We start from the raw sequence: 18,755 nt of genomic DNA, 5'->3' as shown, positions 1-18,755 counted from the left end.
CTCAGAGAGGGGGAGATAAGGGCTATGAGGGTGGTAGTGTGGTTGCAGGAAGGACTGAATACAGGCGGTAGAGAGGGAGGTAGTTTGAAGGCAAGGGGGGGGCGTCTTCATACATTTTTATGACCACATAGATAAGGTCAGTAGTGTGCCATCGTTACTAGGCAACACTGCGACCCTGAGTTGGATTGAGTTGTGAAGCTGAGAAGTCAGATATTCTTATTACAACAGCCCTGCTTCGGTTCTGCTGTGTGCATTTGTTAACAAGCAGCCTGTCTCCTTGTGCCATTCTGAGAGTCAAGGCTGAAAGACTGCTTTAACTGGACGATTAACTGAGGCACTGAAATAATTAGAAGGCCATTGATTGGGTTATTACATTGTTACAGCCATGTTGGTGATATACTGATATCCGTACCCGCTCAGATATGTGATGATGGTAATAGTGATGAAAAATGACGGTGGGGCGTTTCATTATATATTTGTAATGATCCAGTTCATGTGGGGATACACTAGACTGTGGGTGTATTGATTTTTCCAGTTTTCAAGCAGAGAATGGAGGAGATGGAGACCAGGCGCATATGCAGCCAGAGTACAAATCACCAAAACCCACCCTATTCTCTTCTTCCCTTTACTTACACTCTCCATCTTCACTCCCTTCCCTCTCTATTGCGCCTTTCTGTATCCCTTCTTTTCCATCACCTCCAGCCCCAGCTCTCCATCCTCACTTCCTTATTTCTGCCACTCCTCCAGCAGCCTTTCATTATGTTTTTTTTTTTTTTTTTCACTCTCCTCCTTTCGCTCGCTCCCCTGCCTCTCCTCCTCTCTCCTCCCATTTCTGTCCCCTTCAGCGTCCTAGTTTAGCACGTCAAGGTTGGCTACAGATATGCTCCTCTGTGCCTTGGGGCTAACCAATGGGAAACTGGCTGGGGTTGCTGTAGCAGGCTCGGTGTTGGTATCATGAATTGAGTGGGAGATGGGAAAAGGTTACTGTAGTGCATGGTTTGCAGTCCATTCTGTAGAGTGAAACTGATGTCTCTTACTTTAAGAATCTTACAGAAATGTCTTACCTCTGAAATCCTGTAATTTATATCTGTTGATGAAAATTTGGCAAAGTTTCTAAATTATAAATAGCATTTAACAGATGCATTTGAACACTTGCAAAAATCCTCCTTAAGTTTAAAGTCAATGTATCATCTAATTAATTTGGTTAAGGCTCCACACTATATTTGGCAAAACAAACATTTCCCTTTAATTTTTTTCCCCTCATCCACAGACAGACAATATTTTAGGTTGCCAAAATCAGTTGTTTCATTACTAAAGTGATGTTTTTACACTTTACGAAGTGAATATTATTAAAAACTCCAGTTTATGTACAGTTATGTGCAAAAGTCCAAGGTCAACATTAGGTTCGTTGGTTTAGTAAAGTTGTAACTGTCCACACATATGCATTTTGTCAGCCTCTGTATTAAGATACAATCTGGATATATGAGAAGTATGTACAGCAGTAAAAACAAAAGTTTCAAAGGAAAAAAAAAGAGCTTCTACAAACCAAAGAGGTTGTATATAGTGTGACCTTCCTTTGCACATAACATGTCCTTTAACCCTTTAGTTCAGACAATATGAGATTGATTAATTTTGTAATGTTTTATGCCAGGTTTCATTCAACACATGTCAGATGTTTCTAACTGTTTGTACTGCTTCTTGTCATGGGGTCAGGAATCACACTAAATAATGACTTTAACCTTTAAAACCCATTCAGTTCAATTTTTTTTGTGTCTCTTTTTAGGCTGTGCACATATTTCCTGTATTTTCTTGTTGTATCTAAAGAAAAGGAAATGAGAAATAAATATATATGTTCATCTCAACCCTGAAAAAAACAACAAAGCTAAAGGTAGCCTAAGACTTTTACACAGTCCACGTGAAATATGAAAAACTCAGAGTGTCGGAAATGATGACATCACATACTATTTTGTGATGCCATTTTTTCTTTGCATAATAAGCATGCACTTGAAACAGTAAAAATAATGTCAGATGTAAGCTTTTCTTTTGGTTGTCTCTTGCAATTCCAAGTTGACATCTTAACTTGGCATCACTGCAAATATTTCTAAAACCACAGGGTCCATAGTTTAAAGTATACAAGAAAAATAGTTGATTTGAGCATTTATGATTGTTTTGTGCCATTTTTTTGCTGTTAACATGAAATGGACAGATTAAAAAAATAAATTAAAAAAAAAAAACATAACATATGAAGAACAGTTGTTGAGTAAATTCCCGTAAGATACTCATATATAAACAGGTGTGCTTGTATGATGTGGGTGGCCCTCCATGGAAGGCAATCAAATCTCTAACTCTTACCCTTGTGCTCTTTCCATCGACCTCTACAGAAACATATCTCCTCTTTAGTATTTTATCATTAGTCCCCCTGACATGTTACCGTCTTAACCCTGATGTCTGTGACACAGTTGGTTCATTCCCTAAAGGCTGCCCCGGTGTTACATATAGAGGTCCCAATTTATAGAGTGGGCATATGTCTGATGCTGATTGACCCAGGTGTCTCTTCATCCCACTGGGACCAGCAGATTGTAAGAGGACACCGCTCTGAACTCTCTGTTTGGGAGCCACATCACTCTTACCCTGGCAACATGTAACCTTATACACACTTCTATCAGGAGCCACGAGCGCTGCTTGTCTCTTATCAATGTCATTGTCTTAGCAAACAAAGGGGATCATTATACCGGTGCTGAGAATGTTTCTATTCTGAGTTAATGGGTCACATAGTGTAAAAGGCAACCTGATCCTCCACTGGGTGACGAAGGAGTGAGCCGAGGGCTGACATTTTGCTGATGATAGGCTGGTCTGTGTTTTGTTGTAAGAGACACTGGGCTTCACAGGAGTTGTCAAAACAAGAGGCCCCATCCTGAGGGATTACCCAGCCTGTCTGTGCACACGCCAGGGACAGGGTCAGGCACAGGGACTGTGATGGGCGTATGTGGTCTGCAAGAGCCCTGAAGAAAGGAAGGGGTTATGTACAGAAGCATACTGTAGTCATTATTGGTTTTCCTCATGATAGATAGATAGATAGATAGATAGATAGATAGATAGATAGATAGATAGATAGATAGATAGATAGATAGATAGATGCAGGTAGGATGGATGGATGGAGGGAGGGAGGGAGGGAGGGAGGGAGGGAAGGAGGGAGGTAGACAGAGAGAGAGAGAGAGCTAGGTAGGTGGGTGGATGAATGGACGGACGGACAGACAGAGAGAGAGAGAGAGGTAGGTTGTTGGATGGATGGATGGATGGATGGATGGATGGGCGGACAGACAGAGAGAGAGAGAGAGGTAGACAGACAGACAAACAGATAGATAGATAGATAGATAGATAGATAGATAGATAGATAGATAGATAGATAGATAGAGGTAGGATGGATGGATGGATGGATGGATGGGCGGACAGACGGACAGACAGACAGAGAGAGAGAGAGAGAGAGAGAGAGAGAGAGAGAGAAGTAGACAGACAGACAGACAAGCAGATAGATAGATACATACATACATACATATATGCATACATAGCTTTATTTATCCCCCAACGGGCAATTCAGTTTAACAGTCTCCAGTTTTGGTTCAGGAAGTGAATCATAAAGACATACATACAGAGACATTGTCCATTTATCACATTTCACAGCTTGATGAAAACACTGGTAAGTTAGTCAACAGACTATAGCACCTGACTCGCTGTTAAGTATTTTGGCATAGAAGTCATTATAAGGAGGTCGCATGCAGATTTGACCCCAGTAGTATTGGAATGTGTTTCAGTAAATTACCAGAGGTGCTTGATTTGATTTAGCTTATAATGTAATTATTATGATCACTGAAGCGAACTGTGTATTGTTACCTATCTGATCTCAATTCATTAGCTGGTCAAATGGACTGGGAATGATGGAGTATGGTGGATTTGTGTGGCAGCAGTGCTTTATTAGTATTTTCAATTATATTAAAGTTATCATAATAAGAAAACAAACAAACAAACAAACAAAAAACCTTTAAAACACTTTGACCTGTGAAGAATGATGCTTACAATGTGATCCCTTCTGCAGCTTTAGTTGGGGGGGGGGGCTTATTTCAGGGAAATTTTCAGATTCAACTTTAGCCCTGATTTTCTGATGCAACAAGATATTCTAAGCACTCCTGTGTAATTTTTTGGAAATTTTCATCCACAACCCCCCCCCCCCCCCCCGAAAATTACTTTTTCAGCCCTGAAAACGTGGGGTTTTTGGCAACTTTCAAACCTTCTTCACTTTTGATAAAGTACACTGTAACAATATGCTCATGCTGGGCCCTTCAATGTTTTTTTGTGAGACATGTCATGTCTTCAGAATGCTTTGCACTACAAAAGGTGTAGTATCAAGGTCAAATTATAGGTCAAAGGTCACCCAAATGGTCACAAATGCATATTTGATGGAATTAAGCTGATAATGTGGGTTCTTCAAAATGGTGGGCTCAGGTTCTCTCCTCATAACACATCTATTGACCACAAACAACTTCCATTCAATAAGACACATTAAACACAACTATTTACTCAATGTACTATCCATATAGACATGTCAAAAAGAACAAACGGTAGTTTCTCATGGCTTTGACATTTACATGTATATGTCCTGTTGTGGGATACACAGTGGTGCAGTGGATAGCACTGGTGCCTCACAGACAGAAGGTCCTGGGTTTGATTCCAACACCAGTCGACGGGGGTGGGACCTTTCTGTGTGGAGTTTGTATGTGTTCCCCGTGTCTGCGTGGGTTCTCTCCAGGTACTCTGGCTCCTCCCACCATCCAAACACATGCAATTTATTTGGGTAATCTAAATTGCCCATAGGTGTGAATGTGAGAGTGATTGTTTGTCTCTATATGTTCAGCCCTGTGATGAACTGGTGAAATGTCCAGGGTGAACCCCACCTTCGCACATAAGTAGCTGGGATAGGCTCCAAGTGACCTAGTGAGGATAAAGCAGGTTCAGAAAATGAATGAATGAATGAAGTGTTAGTGTTTCCCTCCACACTAATCATGGCAAATTCAAATGGAATGTACATGTTGCAATATTTAGTCTCTAATGTGTCTAAAGGGCCAAAGGCCTTGGGGGATCCCACCAGGAAACCAGAGGGAAGAGAACTTAGGACATATTTGATCAAATGTCAGAATGGTATGAATTTTTGAAAAAACTAGGCATTTTGGTGACCTTTAACCTACAACATGACCTTGACATTAGACTTTTCATAGTACAAAGTACTCTTACGATACAATATGGCACTTACAAGATCATTAAATAGCCCATCATAAACATATTTATACACTGCACTGAACAAAAGAATGGAGAGGCTGTGAAAGTTGTGATTTTCAGAGTTAAAAAAGTAATTTTCGGGGTGGGGGGGTTTGGATGAAAATTTAAAAAAAGATTACACAGGAGTGCTTAGAACACCTTGTTGCATCAGAAAATCAGGGCTAATGTGGTATTTGATTTTAAGCCCCCCCACAAACACACACTTTAGTTTGGCAAAACCACTTGAGATGAGTGTTCCTCAAGTTAGAGGACTACTTTGATTTATTATGTATTTTTATTTGTTTGTTTTTTTTAGCAGGGACAGTACACAATATTGAACATTCCTGTAAATGTGCCAGTATTAGCAAAAAAGCTATTTTTCAACTGTTGTCCCTGCATAAGATGTAAAGTGCCAGCATTCATAGAATTAGAAACATTTTAAAAATTAAGGCTACACACACACATTACATAGCATTAGTTCACATATACATTATACACAGTTAACCTCTAAGTATTAGTACAAACACCTGGAGAGACATTGGCACATGGGCAGGTGGTCATGCAGCGCAAAACAGAGAAAACTTGATTCCAGTGAAGATGAACATGAACATGAACAATTTACCTGGTTGCAAGCAGCTCTTATTAGTGAGGTGCAGTAGTGCAGATTATCTGGACACATGGGAGAAAACATGCAATGTGCATCAGGAGACCTATAGGGCTCTAGTGTGTACAATGTTGATTTCATTTCAGCCAATTTTTAAGTTCAGTCTTGAAGGTGTTATATGTGGGGCATTCTCTTATGGGGAGTGGTATGCTGTTCCAAATACAGTATTACTTCCCCTAACTGAGAGAACAGCCTGTCCAAAGGTGGTCCATCCAGGGCACAGGTATCAAACATGTGGCCCGGGGGCCAAATCCGGCCCGCCAAAGGGTCCAGTCTGGCCCTTGGAATTAATTTGTGAAATGCAAAAATTACTCTAAGATGTTAATAATCATGTTAGTTCAGGTTCCACATTCAGGCCAATTCAATCTCAAGTGGGTCATAGTAACCTATAAATACTCACAACTCCAAATTTTTCTCTTTGTAAATGTAAATATTTTCATGTATTTACACTAAAACAAAGCATAATATTGCAAAAATATCTGAATAACCTGAACAAATATGAACAACCTGAAATGTCTTAACAATATTCCACCTGTTACTAGATGTTTTGTGTATTTGTAGATCCACTGTGATCTGTAACTTATAATGTACTTGTGTAAATGATAAACTGAGGCAGAATATTGTTAAAATTACACATTTTTGTCAGTTTGTTCATATTATTCACATTGTTTGAAAGGATAGTTTGTAGATGCACACATTTTCATAATGTAATTTTACTTTTTTTCCACCCTAAAACACAGAGAAAAGTTTGGAGTTGACATTATATATTACTATATAACAATTTTACTGGTCCGGCCCACTTCAGATTAAATTTAGCTGAATGTGGCCCCTTAACCAAAATGACTTTGACATCCCTGGTCTAAGGTATTCTTATGGTTGTTCTCAAGAGTAAAAAATAATAAAAGTAAAAACACATTGCTTTTTGACCTTATCTTTGATTCCAGTTCAGTTTGTATTGTCAGTACATGTCAACCGTATAACAGTACTGGGACATAAGATCTGGATTGCTTTTTTAACAAGTGTATCCTTATTTTTCATTATTGTGTAATGGAAAAACAAATCACGTTTTACTTTTTACATCCCTGCTTGCAACTCTTACTGCTATTACAGCTACTACATGTTATTATTCATGATAAAGCTGCCAGTTAAATAAAAAGCACCAAGCACAGATAACATGCCTGTGTTAGTATCACAATATGAGAATTCATGACCTTGGCTGTGCAGCGTTCATGAATCGTCTCATATGTGCTCCACTTCTTCCCTTGTATCCACAAACAGACATGGTGGCATATGCACACACACATACACACACACACACACACACACACACACACACACATGCACATGCATACAGACACATGAATGGCCACACAGCAAGGGCAAGACTGTCTGCAGCGGCCCAGGGGCCTCATTGTCACATCCACTTACTACTGTTTAGGCATCATGCTTGGGGGCTAAAATGAACTACACCCTTTTCCTCCCCTGATACCCAACGCCACAAAAAAATCCACTCTGCTCTTATTCAAAACATGGATGTTATTTAAATCAACGCTTTAAATATCTTTATTCACATATGAAATTCTCATAGTCTTAATATGAGATCACACTGAAAACCTACACTCGCATACTGTAACAAATGATATATTGCAAAAGCATTATGGATTAGGCTTTGTATTTAGTGAGTTAGAGAAATGCATGTCCATACGTATGTGCCTTCCTATATGACATACTTGAATATAATCTCTTAGGACTTAAACTGAATACCATAAATCTCTGGCCACAAGGTCAAGGCTTTTGTGTTCAAAGTGAAAATCAGCGTATTGTCTTTCACATGTGAAGTAGCCTGTTCAATTGTACAGCTGTTCTGAGCATAAGTGATAAACACTAGCACCTGTTTTCCATGAGAATAGAAAGGGTTGTGTGCTACCAGCAGAAACATTTGGTCTCTTATATCAGTTAAATTACACATGAGCTTCCTCTGTTATAGTGATGTGATGCTAAAACTGTGTGTCTGCTCATATTTTTTATTGTGTCTCAGGTATTCAGAGTGTGCAGACGTTAGAGTGCACCTTGGCGTGTGTACTATTAAAAGCTTCCCTCGTGGAGCTGGATATTTTTGAGTATGGAAAAAACAGAAGCAATTATATTTTAATTATAGTTTTAAAGGTGAAAAGGCAATTATCCTCCGCTAACCAAACATTAGACACTTAGGCACACATTAGAATAAAACATGAGCCATAAGCATTGCACTTTACTTCATATTATTGGCTTTTGTTTTAATAATGTCATAACTTTGTACAGTTGATAAAACTTTCATACACACCTGCTCTCATTGAGTTGTTATGAGGTCATTTGGTCAGTTACTCTGTGTTTGCTGTTAAACACACTATGTGAAACTGTGCTTATACTGGGCATCTCCCACATATGCAGTGTGTATACAGTGATGTGAGTGTGTGTATATAGTGTACACACAATACATATCCACCCGGCAAATGTTACCCTGGTTGCTGGGGTGAAGAGTCATCGCTCCTCTTTACTGCTTAAATGACACCTACAAGTTGATGGTTTCATCAGGGTTCAGAGCAGTTTGATGTTAGGTGGCATTAATTTTCACTTCCCACACAAACAAATATAACCTTTTGATTTGCAGTTCTTTATTCGTTCCATTTCCTTTCCACTATTTTTTTTATACCATCTTCTCATAAAATCCTGTTTGCCGAGCTAGATTATGCAAGGCCTCATATTCCCTAAAATGTCAGATGGCACCCTCTAATTCCACAGATCCCCTCTCCCAATCCCTTGAACCCTGAGGCAGATCTGTTTTTTTTTTTTTCCCCTCTTTTACTTTTGTTTGTTTTTACAGAGAGTTAATGTCACCTTTAGTGGCAAAAACTTGTACTAATTAACATTGCTGTAGGCTGACCTGAGATAAACTACAAGTGTATTTGTTTTAGATGGTTGTGCTTATGAACAGTTTTCCTGAGTATTCGTTAGCTTTGGTATTGAGCACTCATGTCATGTGTTTTCTACAGAGAAAGTAAATTAAAAATACAAAGGTGCCCTTAAGCAAAGTGCTGTTTTTTCACTTTTCACAGTCAAATTACTGAACAGAAGTTGAAGCTTCATGTAAATGTGCTGTAAACAACCAGAAGCTAAACAACTGCAGTCACCAAACAAGGTTCTGCTAAAGTTGTAGGGTTTTCATGATTCATTTTACATAATTATATCTCAGAGTCTGCTGCTCCTAATGAACTTAATTATACGTCCATTGCCAAGAATCCAGAGCTGAAACACCAGCACAGTGCGCTTAATCCCCTCTAAATGACAGGCAGGATTCCTGACCCACTGCCCTCATTCACCCACATTTGCCTCTTTGTGCTACAGAGTCATCAACTATTTAGACTTATCTAACGTCTTAAGGAAAACAAGATGCAAAATACAAAATGAGCATAAAATGTATCTTTACTCGATTAAACATGGTGTAAGGATAATTTAAAAGAGGACATCTAAGATAAAGGAACAGTTTCATCCGAGTTATTTGTAAATGATTTAACCGAGGGCAAAAAGAGCATCCCTGCCACTTTTAAAGCGAGCTGGAACAGTGTGTTCTGGGGTAGACTTCAGTAATGCAGAGCGGTGTTTGTGTTCGTCTGCTGCACTGGAGTGAACACTATGAGGGAGACAGGCAGGCGAGTGGACAGACAGCGTCGGCAAGCGCAATAGACTGGACAGCAAGAAAGTGGGTTGATTAAAACATCACAACAAATATAATGTCAACTGCTTTCTATTTTAGTGTGACAAAACATTGGAGCCATGTCTCATTTTTAAAGGTTAGAGTGATCACTTCTTCTATGCAAACACCTGAACTGTACATTCACAAAACCAGGACTGCATTAAGGACAGACAGCCCTGCAGTCTCACCACATCTCAAACACACCATGCATTATTATTATTATTATTATTATTATTATTATTATTATTATTATTACAGTATTAGCACATTATTTTACACCAGTCTGCCTTTGTATATGTTCAGCAAAGAGTTTTCTTGATATAAAGACAAAAATACTGGTGTCTTGGGGTAAACAAACAGAATTTCATTCTCAGTTTTTTCTGTCATGTGGAATACAGAATGTGATGCAGACAGCCCTGCTGGTTATATCACATTCAGTGTAACCCTGCTCTGTGGACAGGCCCACAGGCTCCCACAGCATACTACAGCTACACCCCTGACTTCAAGGCAGGCATTAAAATGGAGGGGTGGTGGTGCTGGCTGCTGGATTATGGGGTTGAAGGCTGTATGGAGTGTGTATGTGTATGTATGTGTGTGTATCCGCCTTTGGGGTGGGGGGATGTTTTAGTTTAACCCTCTATTTCCTGCAAACACTGAACCATCCACCATCTTTTCCACTTTTGATATAAAAAAAAAATACATTCAAATTACTTTAATCAACTAAACATGATTAAAAAAACGTGTATCCTTCGCGCACTGACCCACAAAATATGCATTACTGAGTGTCCTTGTGGATTTACATTCCTAAAGGGAACTCTCCTCTTTCCTTATTCATGATACAAGAAATACCCAATTGTGCCATATAGTTCCATGCGCTCAGTGCACCTGCATGCCCGCAGACTGCGCCTGCTGTTTCAGTCGGTGCATCTCCGTGCGTAAAAATGTTATCCCAGGTGCTTCAGTGCGTCAGGTGCAGCTCATTTCCTTAATGCAAATGCGCCACTCATTGCGTGCTCTCGTAATCTCACCTCCAGTAGCACCTTGCCCTCAGGACCGACCGGTATCCGCCTCTGCTCCTTTAAGGCAATGAGGAATAAAAGCGTCTGCAGGGGCAGGGGAGAGGGTTATTCTGTGTAATGCTCAGAGAGTCAGTGTGGTGCGATTAGAGAGCGGCAGCGGGGAAGATGCGCTTGCTCGCCTCTTGCTGGACGCACAGAGGCGATGAAGATGATCTGACTTTGGAGTCTCAGAAACAAAATCTGTTTTTCATTCTTATTCTATCACCTTATCACCTTTGTTTGCTTCTTAGCAGTTTAAGTTATTTTAATTTTTTAAATTCTTAATTTAACCCCTGAGGATGATCCGCCACCCAGTTCTTTATTTAGGAAATCGGAGCTTCTGACATTTTAAAACAGATTTAGTTTAGTCGGTTTTGGCTTTCATTTTTGTTTCAGGATCCGCTCGTACCCGGCTCTGACTCAGCATCACACACACCTGGGCTTCACCCCTTCCCTTCAGCATCCCTTTGAATAACAGGGAGAAGCAGCAAGACGCGGAGCAGAGGAGTCTGTGCACAGCTCTCCCCAAGACAATCACAGAGGCTCATTTATGTTCCAAAAAGAAAGAGAGCGCACAGAAAAAAAGGGTGTAACGAAAAAAGTAGCAGGGAGATATTAAAAGTAGAGACTTGGACCGGTTTGCTTGAAGACAGTGGCAAATGTTTAACCTTACCCCAAGCGCACAGAAGAGAAACCCAGGGAGGCACCGGTCGGAGGAAGAAGAGAAAGCATAGCTAGGGGGGATTGAACGGAGCAGGGCATGTGGATATTGGCTTTTATCTTTTTCCAGAGCATCTTGAATGGTAAGTTTCACGCGCATCTTTCATTTATTTATTATTTATTATTTATTTATTTTTATTAGTGCTCATTACCTATTGCAGAAAACAAATCACGGTAGACAGCGAAGTGACTGGAGAGGGAGGATGGAGGTCACCTGTGACCCACATGAAATGGATTTTATATGGTTGTCAAAAGGCTGACACCCTTGATAGAGGGAGAGACGGGCGAGGCAATTGCGTTTGAAAAATCCTTCAAGCTTTCCTGCAAACCATTAGACACATCTCTGGCCTTCACATATACATCCTGATCCAAATGAAACAACAGATAAATGATGTTTGTTTGTTGTATTTTAATTGATCACTTGTACTTGTTTGGTGAAATGTGATTTTAAAGGTTCAAGTCTTAATTGTGCTCATTTGCATCCACTGAATGGAATTTTATAAAATGTGATGCCTAAAGATGCTTATTCTGTCACAACCTTGTTCCACTGTGGCCCTTAGTAATAAGTGACGTATTTGATATAATGGACATTTGGTTTAACCCCTTCCCCCTCCCCCACAGAGAGCTTATATTCAAGTACAAATTGGCCTAATAATTACAATGCATCTAATGGGATTACATTTTACACACATATATCAGTCAGTAATCGCTGCTTTTATTTTGAAGATATTTGGAATGAAATATATAAAATTCACTGCCCTATCAGAGTATTTGCACCATCGGTACATCAAATAACGTGCACAATTTAGATACATGTTCATGTTATTTAGGTTTAAATTCAGTTTTTAGAGGGGAAAATGAAACACAGGGAGTGTAATTTGTTTCTACTACTGATTAAATACAAAAAAGTGCCATGATGTTGATGATATACATTCCACAGAGGTCATGATTTTTTCAGAAAATGCTCTTATTCTAAAGGCGAAAGGCAAAGAGAGGACTCCAAATTAAAAAAAAAAAAAAAGATGTAAAATACATTTTCCATTCAAAAAAGGCCAAAAGCCTCCTTTCAAATGCTGTATTCAAATACCCAGATTTGGTTGTGCGTCTTATCTGTGTTTTCTTGTACACATGTGTATTTGCGTAAGGGCATGTGTACCAGTGCACACATGCATGCAGTTGACACCGAAAGTGTGTGTGCATGCATATTTGTGTGCTGAATTTGTGCACTCATGTATCTATAATCAATAGGAGAAAATTGATACAGTTTATTGCATTCACTTATTGGCCAGAGTCCCTTCTACAAGGAGGGATTATGGCTGACTGGGTGTGTATGAAAACAGGGGAAGAAAAAGGGAGAGTCGAAGAAGGAGATGGTGAAGGAAAGAAAATGAAAACACGTCTGTAGAAAATACATCAGTGTGACAAGATGCTCACATATTGAAAAAGAATCAAGCCCGCAGTTGGTTGATTTTGTATCAGTCGGTCAAGAAAACTGAATTCACAAAGCAGAAATTAGGAAAAAGAGGATTTTCAGGTGCACGTAGGAATACATTTTACCACATCGAAGGGCAGCGATATGATGTCGTGTGCCCCCAAAATTGATTTTCCCTTCTGGCCAAGATGATAAAATAAGGCTTTGAAATGGATTTTTGTTTCTGTGTCATCTCTTTTTCAATGCTGAGGCAACCCTCAGTCGCTACCGTTTATTGACATTGACTCCATATAAAAATGGTATCTCCCTCAGCCCAGCTTGTGTTGAAACTCATAAAGAAACAATAAGGAATCCTCATTAATCATAATCATCTCACTCTGACATTAGATCAACTGCCATGCAAGATTGTGTCCGTTTATTGCATAAAGGATTATTGAATAGGCCTGTGGCAAACAACTGATAGGGATTAAGCAGTAGACAGTGTTGAGTGCAGACATTACAATTTTTTTTTTGTTTGTCATTTTCACTGCAATGATTTTTTTTTTTTTTTTGAGAATGCGTTTTCATCAGTTGCTGTTTGTGTTGTCATTTGATTTGATTTCTGTATCTCTGGACTTGCTATATGACTTCGTCCTCTGTGGTTGAATGTTTTGTTGATTATCATGAAAATGAGGTGTTCATCAGCTGAGCAGGCGTTGTCAGAATGAATGAATGACCTTGTAGATAGAAGCCAGCACAGCGATTGGATTCCAGACAATTCTAGCTGTTTCAGAGTTAGGCCTATCACAAGCTCACTGGTCTGTCTCTATGGTAACCTCGTTAATGGGTGTCAGGGGCTGTATCCGAAAATGTTCACTCATTCACTGTTCACTATATGTGGTGCTCTGTGTTGCTGTTGTGTTGTTGTCTGTTGACAGGGAGCAACATCAGATACGGTACATTGTGGTCATTCACAGTGCATGATGGGAGTTGGAGTTCGTGGGCTGGTGTTCACTGCATTCTGCACGGTATCATGGGATCGCTTTTTAGGGTAAAATCATTCTTTGGGCACACTACAAAATGGCAGACTTGCTAAACAGTGAATAGTATATATCGAGTGATTTTAGATGTAGACTCGGAAGATGAAATGCATCACAGGTGGCCAAATGGCAATCAACTGACTCACATTTGATCACACTGCATTGGAGACATATTGCTGTACTTATGCCAGCTTTATGAGTTCAACAACATAGCAGCTTATCAACACAAAATATCCATATACATGTAGTGTCAGAAACATCAAATTATAATTGCTTTGCATGAAAAACAATTGATGAGCAAATCACATATAAAATCAAAAGACGACCATACTTCATATATTGCCCCATTGCTAAATTCCAAACATTAAAAAATGGTAAATGTTAGCTAACAGACATATTAATTCTCATATCCACTTTAAGACTTTAGGCTTTTGCTGTTTCCTGTGCCTATCAGAGTGGAATCTATAAATTCAGTCGTCAGTACAGGAGTGGAAACATATTTAATATCTCTCCCTGAAAGCTGCCTCTAGGCAAAACCACAGCGAGCTAAACCAGCCTATTCAAATTCTCATTGCAAAGATATAACGAGACAAGGCTTCTCGCACAGTTCCCATGAAGACTGCTGTGATTTGTAGACATGCACGCGGCCTAGCTTGCTGTGTGTGACTTAAAAGGACCCACCTTGTGTGTCTTTGATAACTGAACATTTATGCGGAGGTCTGGAGATCACGCTATCAAATTTTGATCTCAATTAGCTGTGACCTTTCTCAAGGTAAAGGCACTTTGAAATAAAGAAGCTCTTCCACAGCATCTAGTCCAGTAGCTTTCAGTACAGTAAATAGCTGCCAACATCAGTTAGCCTGCCAATTTTACATGACCCCACATTATTAGCAACCTGAAACACTGGATGAAAATGCTACAGGGACTGAGGTGGATAGATAGATTGAACTTGGCTGCGAGTAGTAAGGGGGAGCCAGTGTTTGCATGGCAATAAATCTACATGAAGGCAATGAAGCCTGTGCACTGATGAGAGCTCCATTTGTTGGAGGAGTTGTGAGGTGATTCTAAAGTCTCAGTAAAGATCAGTGGCGTCACAGCGGTCAACACAGCGGCCATGCACTGGTTCCGCAAACAAATGGAGTGAAATCTGACCAGTCTGACGGCTACACTCATGGCCATTTGTTTGTTAATTAGCAATTAGGGTTCGGTTGCTAAAGTGGTGTCACAGCTCATGTAACTAAATTTCACCATGAAAACACATGCAGCCAAGTGATAGATCATCTTGTGCAGTCTTACTCTGATATGAATATCTAATGGGCTAAATTAAGTTTACAAACCCACTTAACTCCTGCTCACTTGTGTGATTTGAGAGGGTTTGTTGGGTTACTTTCTGAACTGTGTGTGATTCCAGTTGAAAGGGCAGCTAATGTTGGGTAATGGATACCCTGATGTGTGATCATAATAGATATTCCCTTGTTCATACATCGTAGCTGTATAATGAGGGCTACTCTACTGTACTGTACCTCCTCAAGCCTGTCTAGCTCTCTAATTAGGAGCAAGCTTTGGTGACTGGGGTGTGTGTGTGTGTGTGTGTGTGTGTGTGTGTATGTGAATTGTATGTGTGTGTGTGTGTGTGTGTGTATGCATGTGCAGTGCGTTTCACCCAATGTAAAATCTAATTACCGATCACACTGTGTCTGTCTGGATTATACTGAATCAGAGGTGTAATTGCACAAGCCCGCGTGTAAATGTCTCTTGCATTAAAATGTTAACGATATCATTTAGCATCTGCAGGGAAGAGCAGAAAAGCCCTCAGCACCCAGATGTAGGTGTTTGATCATGCGTGCAAAGTGAGGTTGTAGTACATCTGGCGGGGGTTTCCCTCTCAGACAGGGTTCTCAGTAGAGAGGATGTTTTTAATTCACTCAGCACCTGTCAAAGTGACATGTTATATTACTGTGCTGCACTGCACAGGTACTGTAGTGGAAAACTAGTGTAAAAGCTTTATTTGACAGTTTAAAACTGACTAAGTAAAAAAAAAAAGTGGCACTCTTGCTCTACCGTTAAGAAGTGTTTCTATCTTTTATTTAGTCAAAAGAATTAAAGAGCAAACTGTGTATGAAGAGCTCAGAGATTTAGAGAGCAAAACGGTCCCTAAACCCTTCCCTTGACTTGAAAGCAAAGACGTTATTGCAAAATACACTGCCTCAAAAGATGCCAAACCTTACAGACAAGCTTACAGCTTCACTTAATGTATGAATAAATGATACCATAAAATCATCTGTTGCCTCTTGGCCACTTGCACAGTGTCTATAGTTACACCTTTCACTTGCATCCCACTTCGAAACAAAACTTTTGCTTATCTAAAACACTACCACAACAAGAATTACTACTATTTGTCAGGATGAATTGTGGCGTTTTAGCTCAGTTCTTTTACACCTGGATTCTCATATCAGTATAAAACCAGTGCTCCATAGAGGTCAAGTCATTTTATTCAAATGGTACACAGACATATAGACAACACATGCTTTGATAAATAGTGAAAAGTGACAGATGCTGTCAGTTAATATAATGTGTGTTTTGTCATAACCCACATACTGTATTTGCTTCCAGTTATAGCCCAGTATTTCCCTGAGTGTACGCGGATGTTTTTATGCGGTGTTCCCTCTGTTATGTGTGTGCATGTGATGTACACTGTGTACGGGCCCTATAGTCCTTGTAGTGAGTGCCCCACCAGCACTTTAGTTCATTGTGGGAGACAGGTGGCGGAGGTGTGATGAGTTCGCTATCCATCACCCACCAAGACAAACATTCACGTTGGACCTCATAAATACTGCCTCTTAATCCAGTCCTCCAAATACCATGGCCAGGCTTTGAACTCGACACACTCCGAGGCCCAAGGCTGAATTGATCCCTGCGACTCTGGCCTGGGCATGATGCATGTGCCTGATGCTGTGGCTCACTAACATGTATACCACTCTGCCTCACTCTCACTTTCTCTCTCACTCCCCCCTGCAATCCTGCATTTGAGCTTTACTTTCTCCTCTCATATTTCACAGACTTTTCTTATATATGGAAACCTTTTTTTTTAATCACACAGCAAGTCTGTTTGACCTCCTTGCAGTTTTCCACACATTGCATTTTTGCTATATTTTTCAGTGCTCAGTGTCTCAATCAGATTATTTCAGACTGCACATTCAGGAGATATTTTGCCATCAAGTTTGCCCATGTGTCTGATGCTACATAGTCAGAATGTTAAAGTAGGCTAAGGGATAATGGAGGAGGCAAAGCTGGATAGACAGAGTGACAGAAAGACAAATGGGTCCAGCTTGGTTTCTCGACACTGCTCTTTATTTTTAAACCTGGCACAGATGCTAAGATTTAAGACCAAGTTAGTGACGGTTATTTTTAGCCGGCCATTTTTAAAATGCTGTCATCTTGTTGAAGTTGGGTGTATGAGAATGTGTGCATATGTGTGCGAGATGCATAAAGTGGGCGCTTTACTGTGTGTTTGCTGGCATTTATGTGCATGTATAAGTACCTATATATGGCGAGGCATGTGATTTAAAGAGAAGGTGTTATCGTGTGGAGGGTGTGCTTGCAAGTACTTGTGTGTGTGCTTTTAATTGGGAAGCTGGGTGGGTGGGTTAGGGTGTGATATGGAGTTTGAGCCACAGGAGTCTGATTTATGTCCTTCCAGCCACTCATCGATCCACCCGGCCTCGTGTGAGACTGAGTGCATTGTCAATAATCTTAGCACTTTGTGGTATTCCTAGAATTCCCAGGCCTCATCTACTCAGACCAAGGTGTGATGCTGCAGTAAGCCATCTTGTCCAAGATCAAATAGGAGGGCACAAGGCCTGGAAGCAGCACATTTAATTGTAGGGCAGTCTAGCAGTGAATAGATCATTTTGCAGTGGAAAAGGCTGTTGTTGGATGTAGTGAATTGGACGCATTGTTCGTACAATATGAAGTAATTTGGACAGAGCCCTGCATGGATCCCCAGAAACATGAAGGTGTTTACATGTTGCTAAGTGTCCCCATAGACTGTTGCCAGGATGAGGTCTATTATGTGTTGCTCTGTGTCTCTCTATCTAGCCCATCCATCCCCACAAGTGATTATGCTAATTAGTGTTTGATCAGATGATTAAATTAAAACTCGATTCATCCAAAGTACTAAATGCTCAGAATACATTTGTGTCTGCTTGGCTGCCTGGATTCACACGACACGATTCCCCTGGTACCTCTTCTCCCGCTGGAGAAAAGGATGACCACAGAAGAAAAGAGAGGAGGGGGGGGGAGGTTTGTAAAAATAAAAAGAAATACCCCTTCTGTTTTATTCAGACACATAGAGAAGGAGGGTTGTAATAAAGTAAGCCAGTGGGGGCGAGGGAGAGAGGAGGAGATATAGAGAGAAAAGAGGAAAAGGAGAAAATAAGGATGTGTGTATGTGGTGGTGGGGGGTGGGGTGGTGGGTGGTAAGGGGGGGGTGCTGAAAGGAGCCATGCTGTGGTCCCCTAAGTGTTGAATAAACATGCTTGGTTTAGGGAAATGGCTGCGATAAATGTTTAATATGATAAGTCCATAAAGACGCTCAAATGAGTCTGGAGTATTAAAATGAGCATGGCACGCAGCAGTAGCAGCAGCTTTAAAGGAGGAGGAGGAGGAAGGGGAGGGGGGGGGACTGATAATGGCAGGCAGAGCTAACAGGATGAGAGCTGCCAGCTGCTGTGACATCAACATTAACACACTCCACCAGCTGCTGGTCACAGACGTCTCTTGGACAAAACAGGGACGGGGGTACATCTTCAAAGGGCTG

The 18,755-nt window shown here is 40.4% G+C and overlaps 1 protein-coding gene across 3 annotated transcripts in view; it reads left to right on the top strand.

Annotated features, from left to right (window-relative positions):
* Positions 1-10,774: 10,774 nt before the first annotated feature.
* Positions 10,775-18,755, top strand: part of dscamb (Down syndrome cell adhesion molecule b) — a 135,660-nt gene continuing 127,679 nt past the window's right edge. For 2 of the 3 annotated variants that reach the window (XM_030151613.1, XM_030151612.1), the window contains exon 1: positions 10,775-11,568. In XM_030151613.1, coding sequence (XP_030007473.1) covers positions 11,526-11,568 — 43 coding nt within the window. In that variant the 5' untranslated portion in view covers positions 10,775-11,525. The remainder of the gene's footprint in view (positions 11,569-18,755) is intronic. The other variant, XM_030151614.1, reaches the window with a different exon arrangement.

The sequence above is a fragment of the Sphaeramia orbicularis genome, chromosome 13, assembly GCF_902148855.1.
Source record: "Sphaeramia orbicularis chromosome 13, fSphaOr1.1, whole genome shotgun sequence".
NCBI classification, from domain to species: Eukaryota; Metazoa; Chordata; class Actinopteri; order Kurtiformes; family Apogonidae; genus Sphaeramia; species Sphaeramia orbicularis.
The sequence above is the reverse complement of the archived record's forward strand: the minus strand, read 5'-3'. Positions and strand labels throughout refer to the sequence as shown.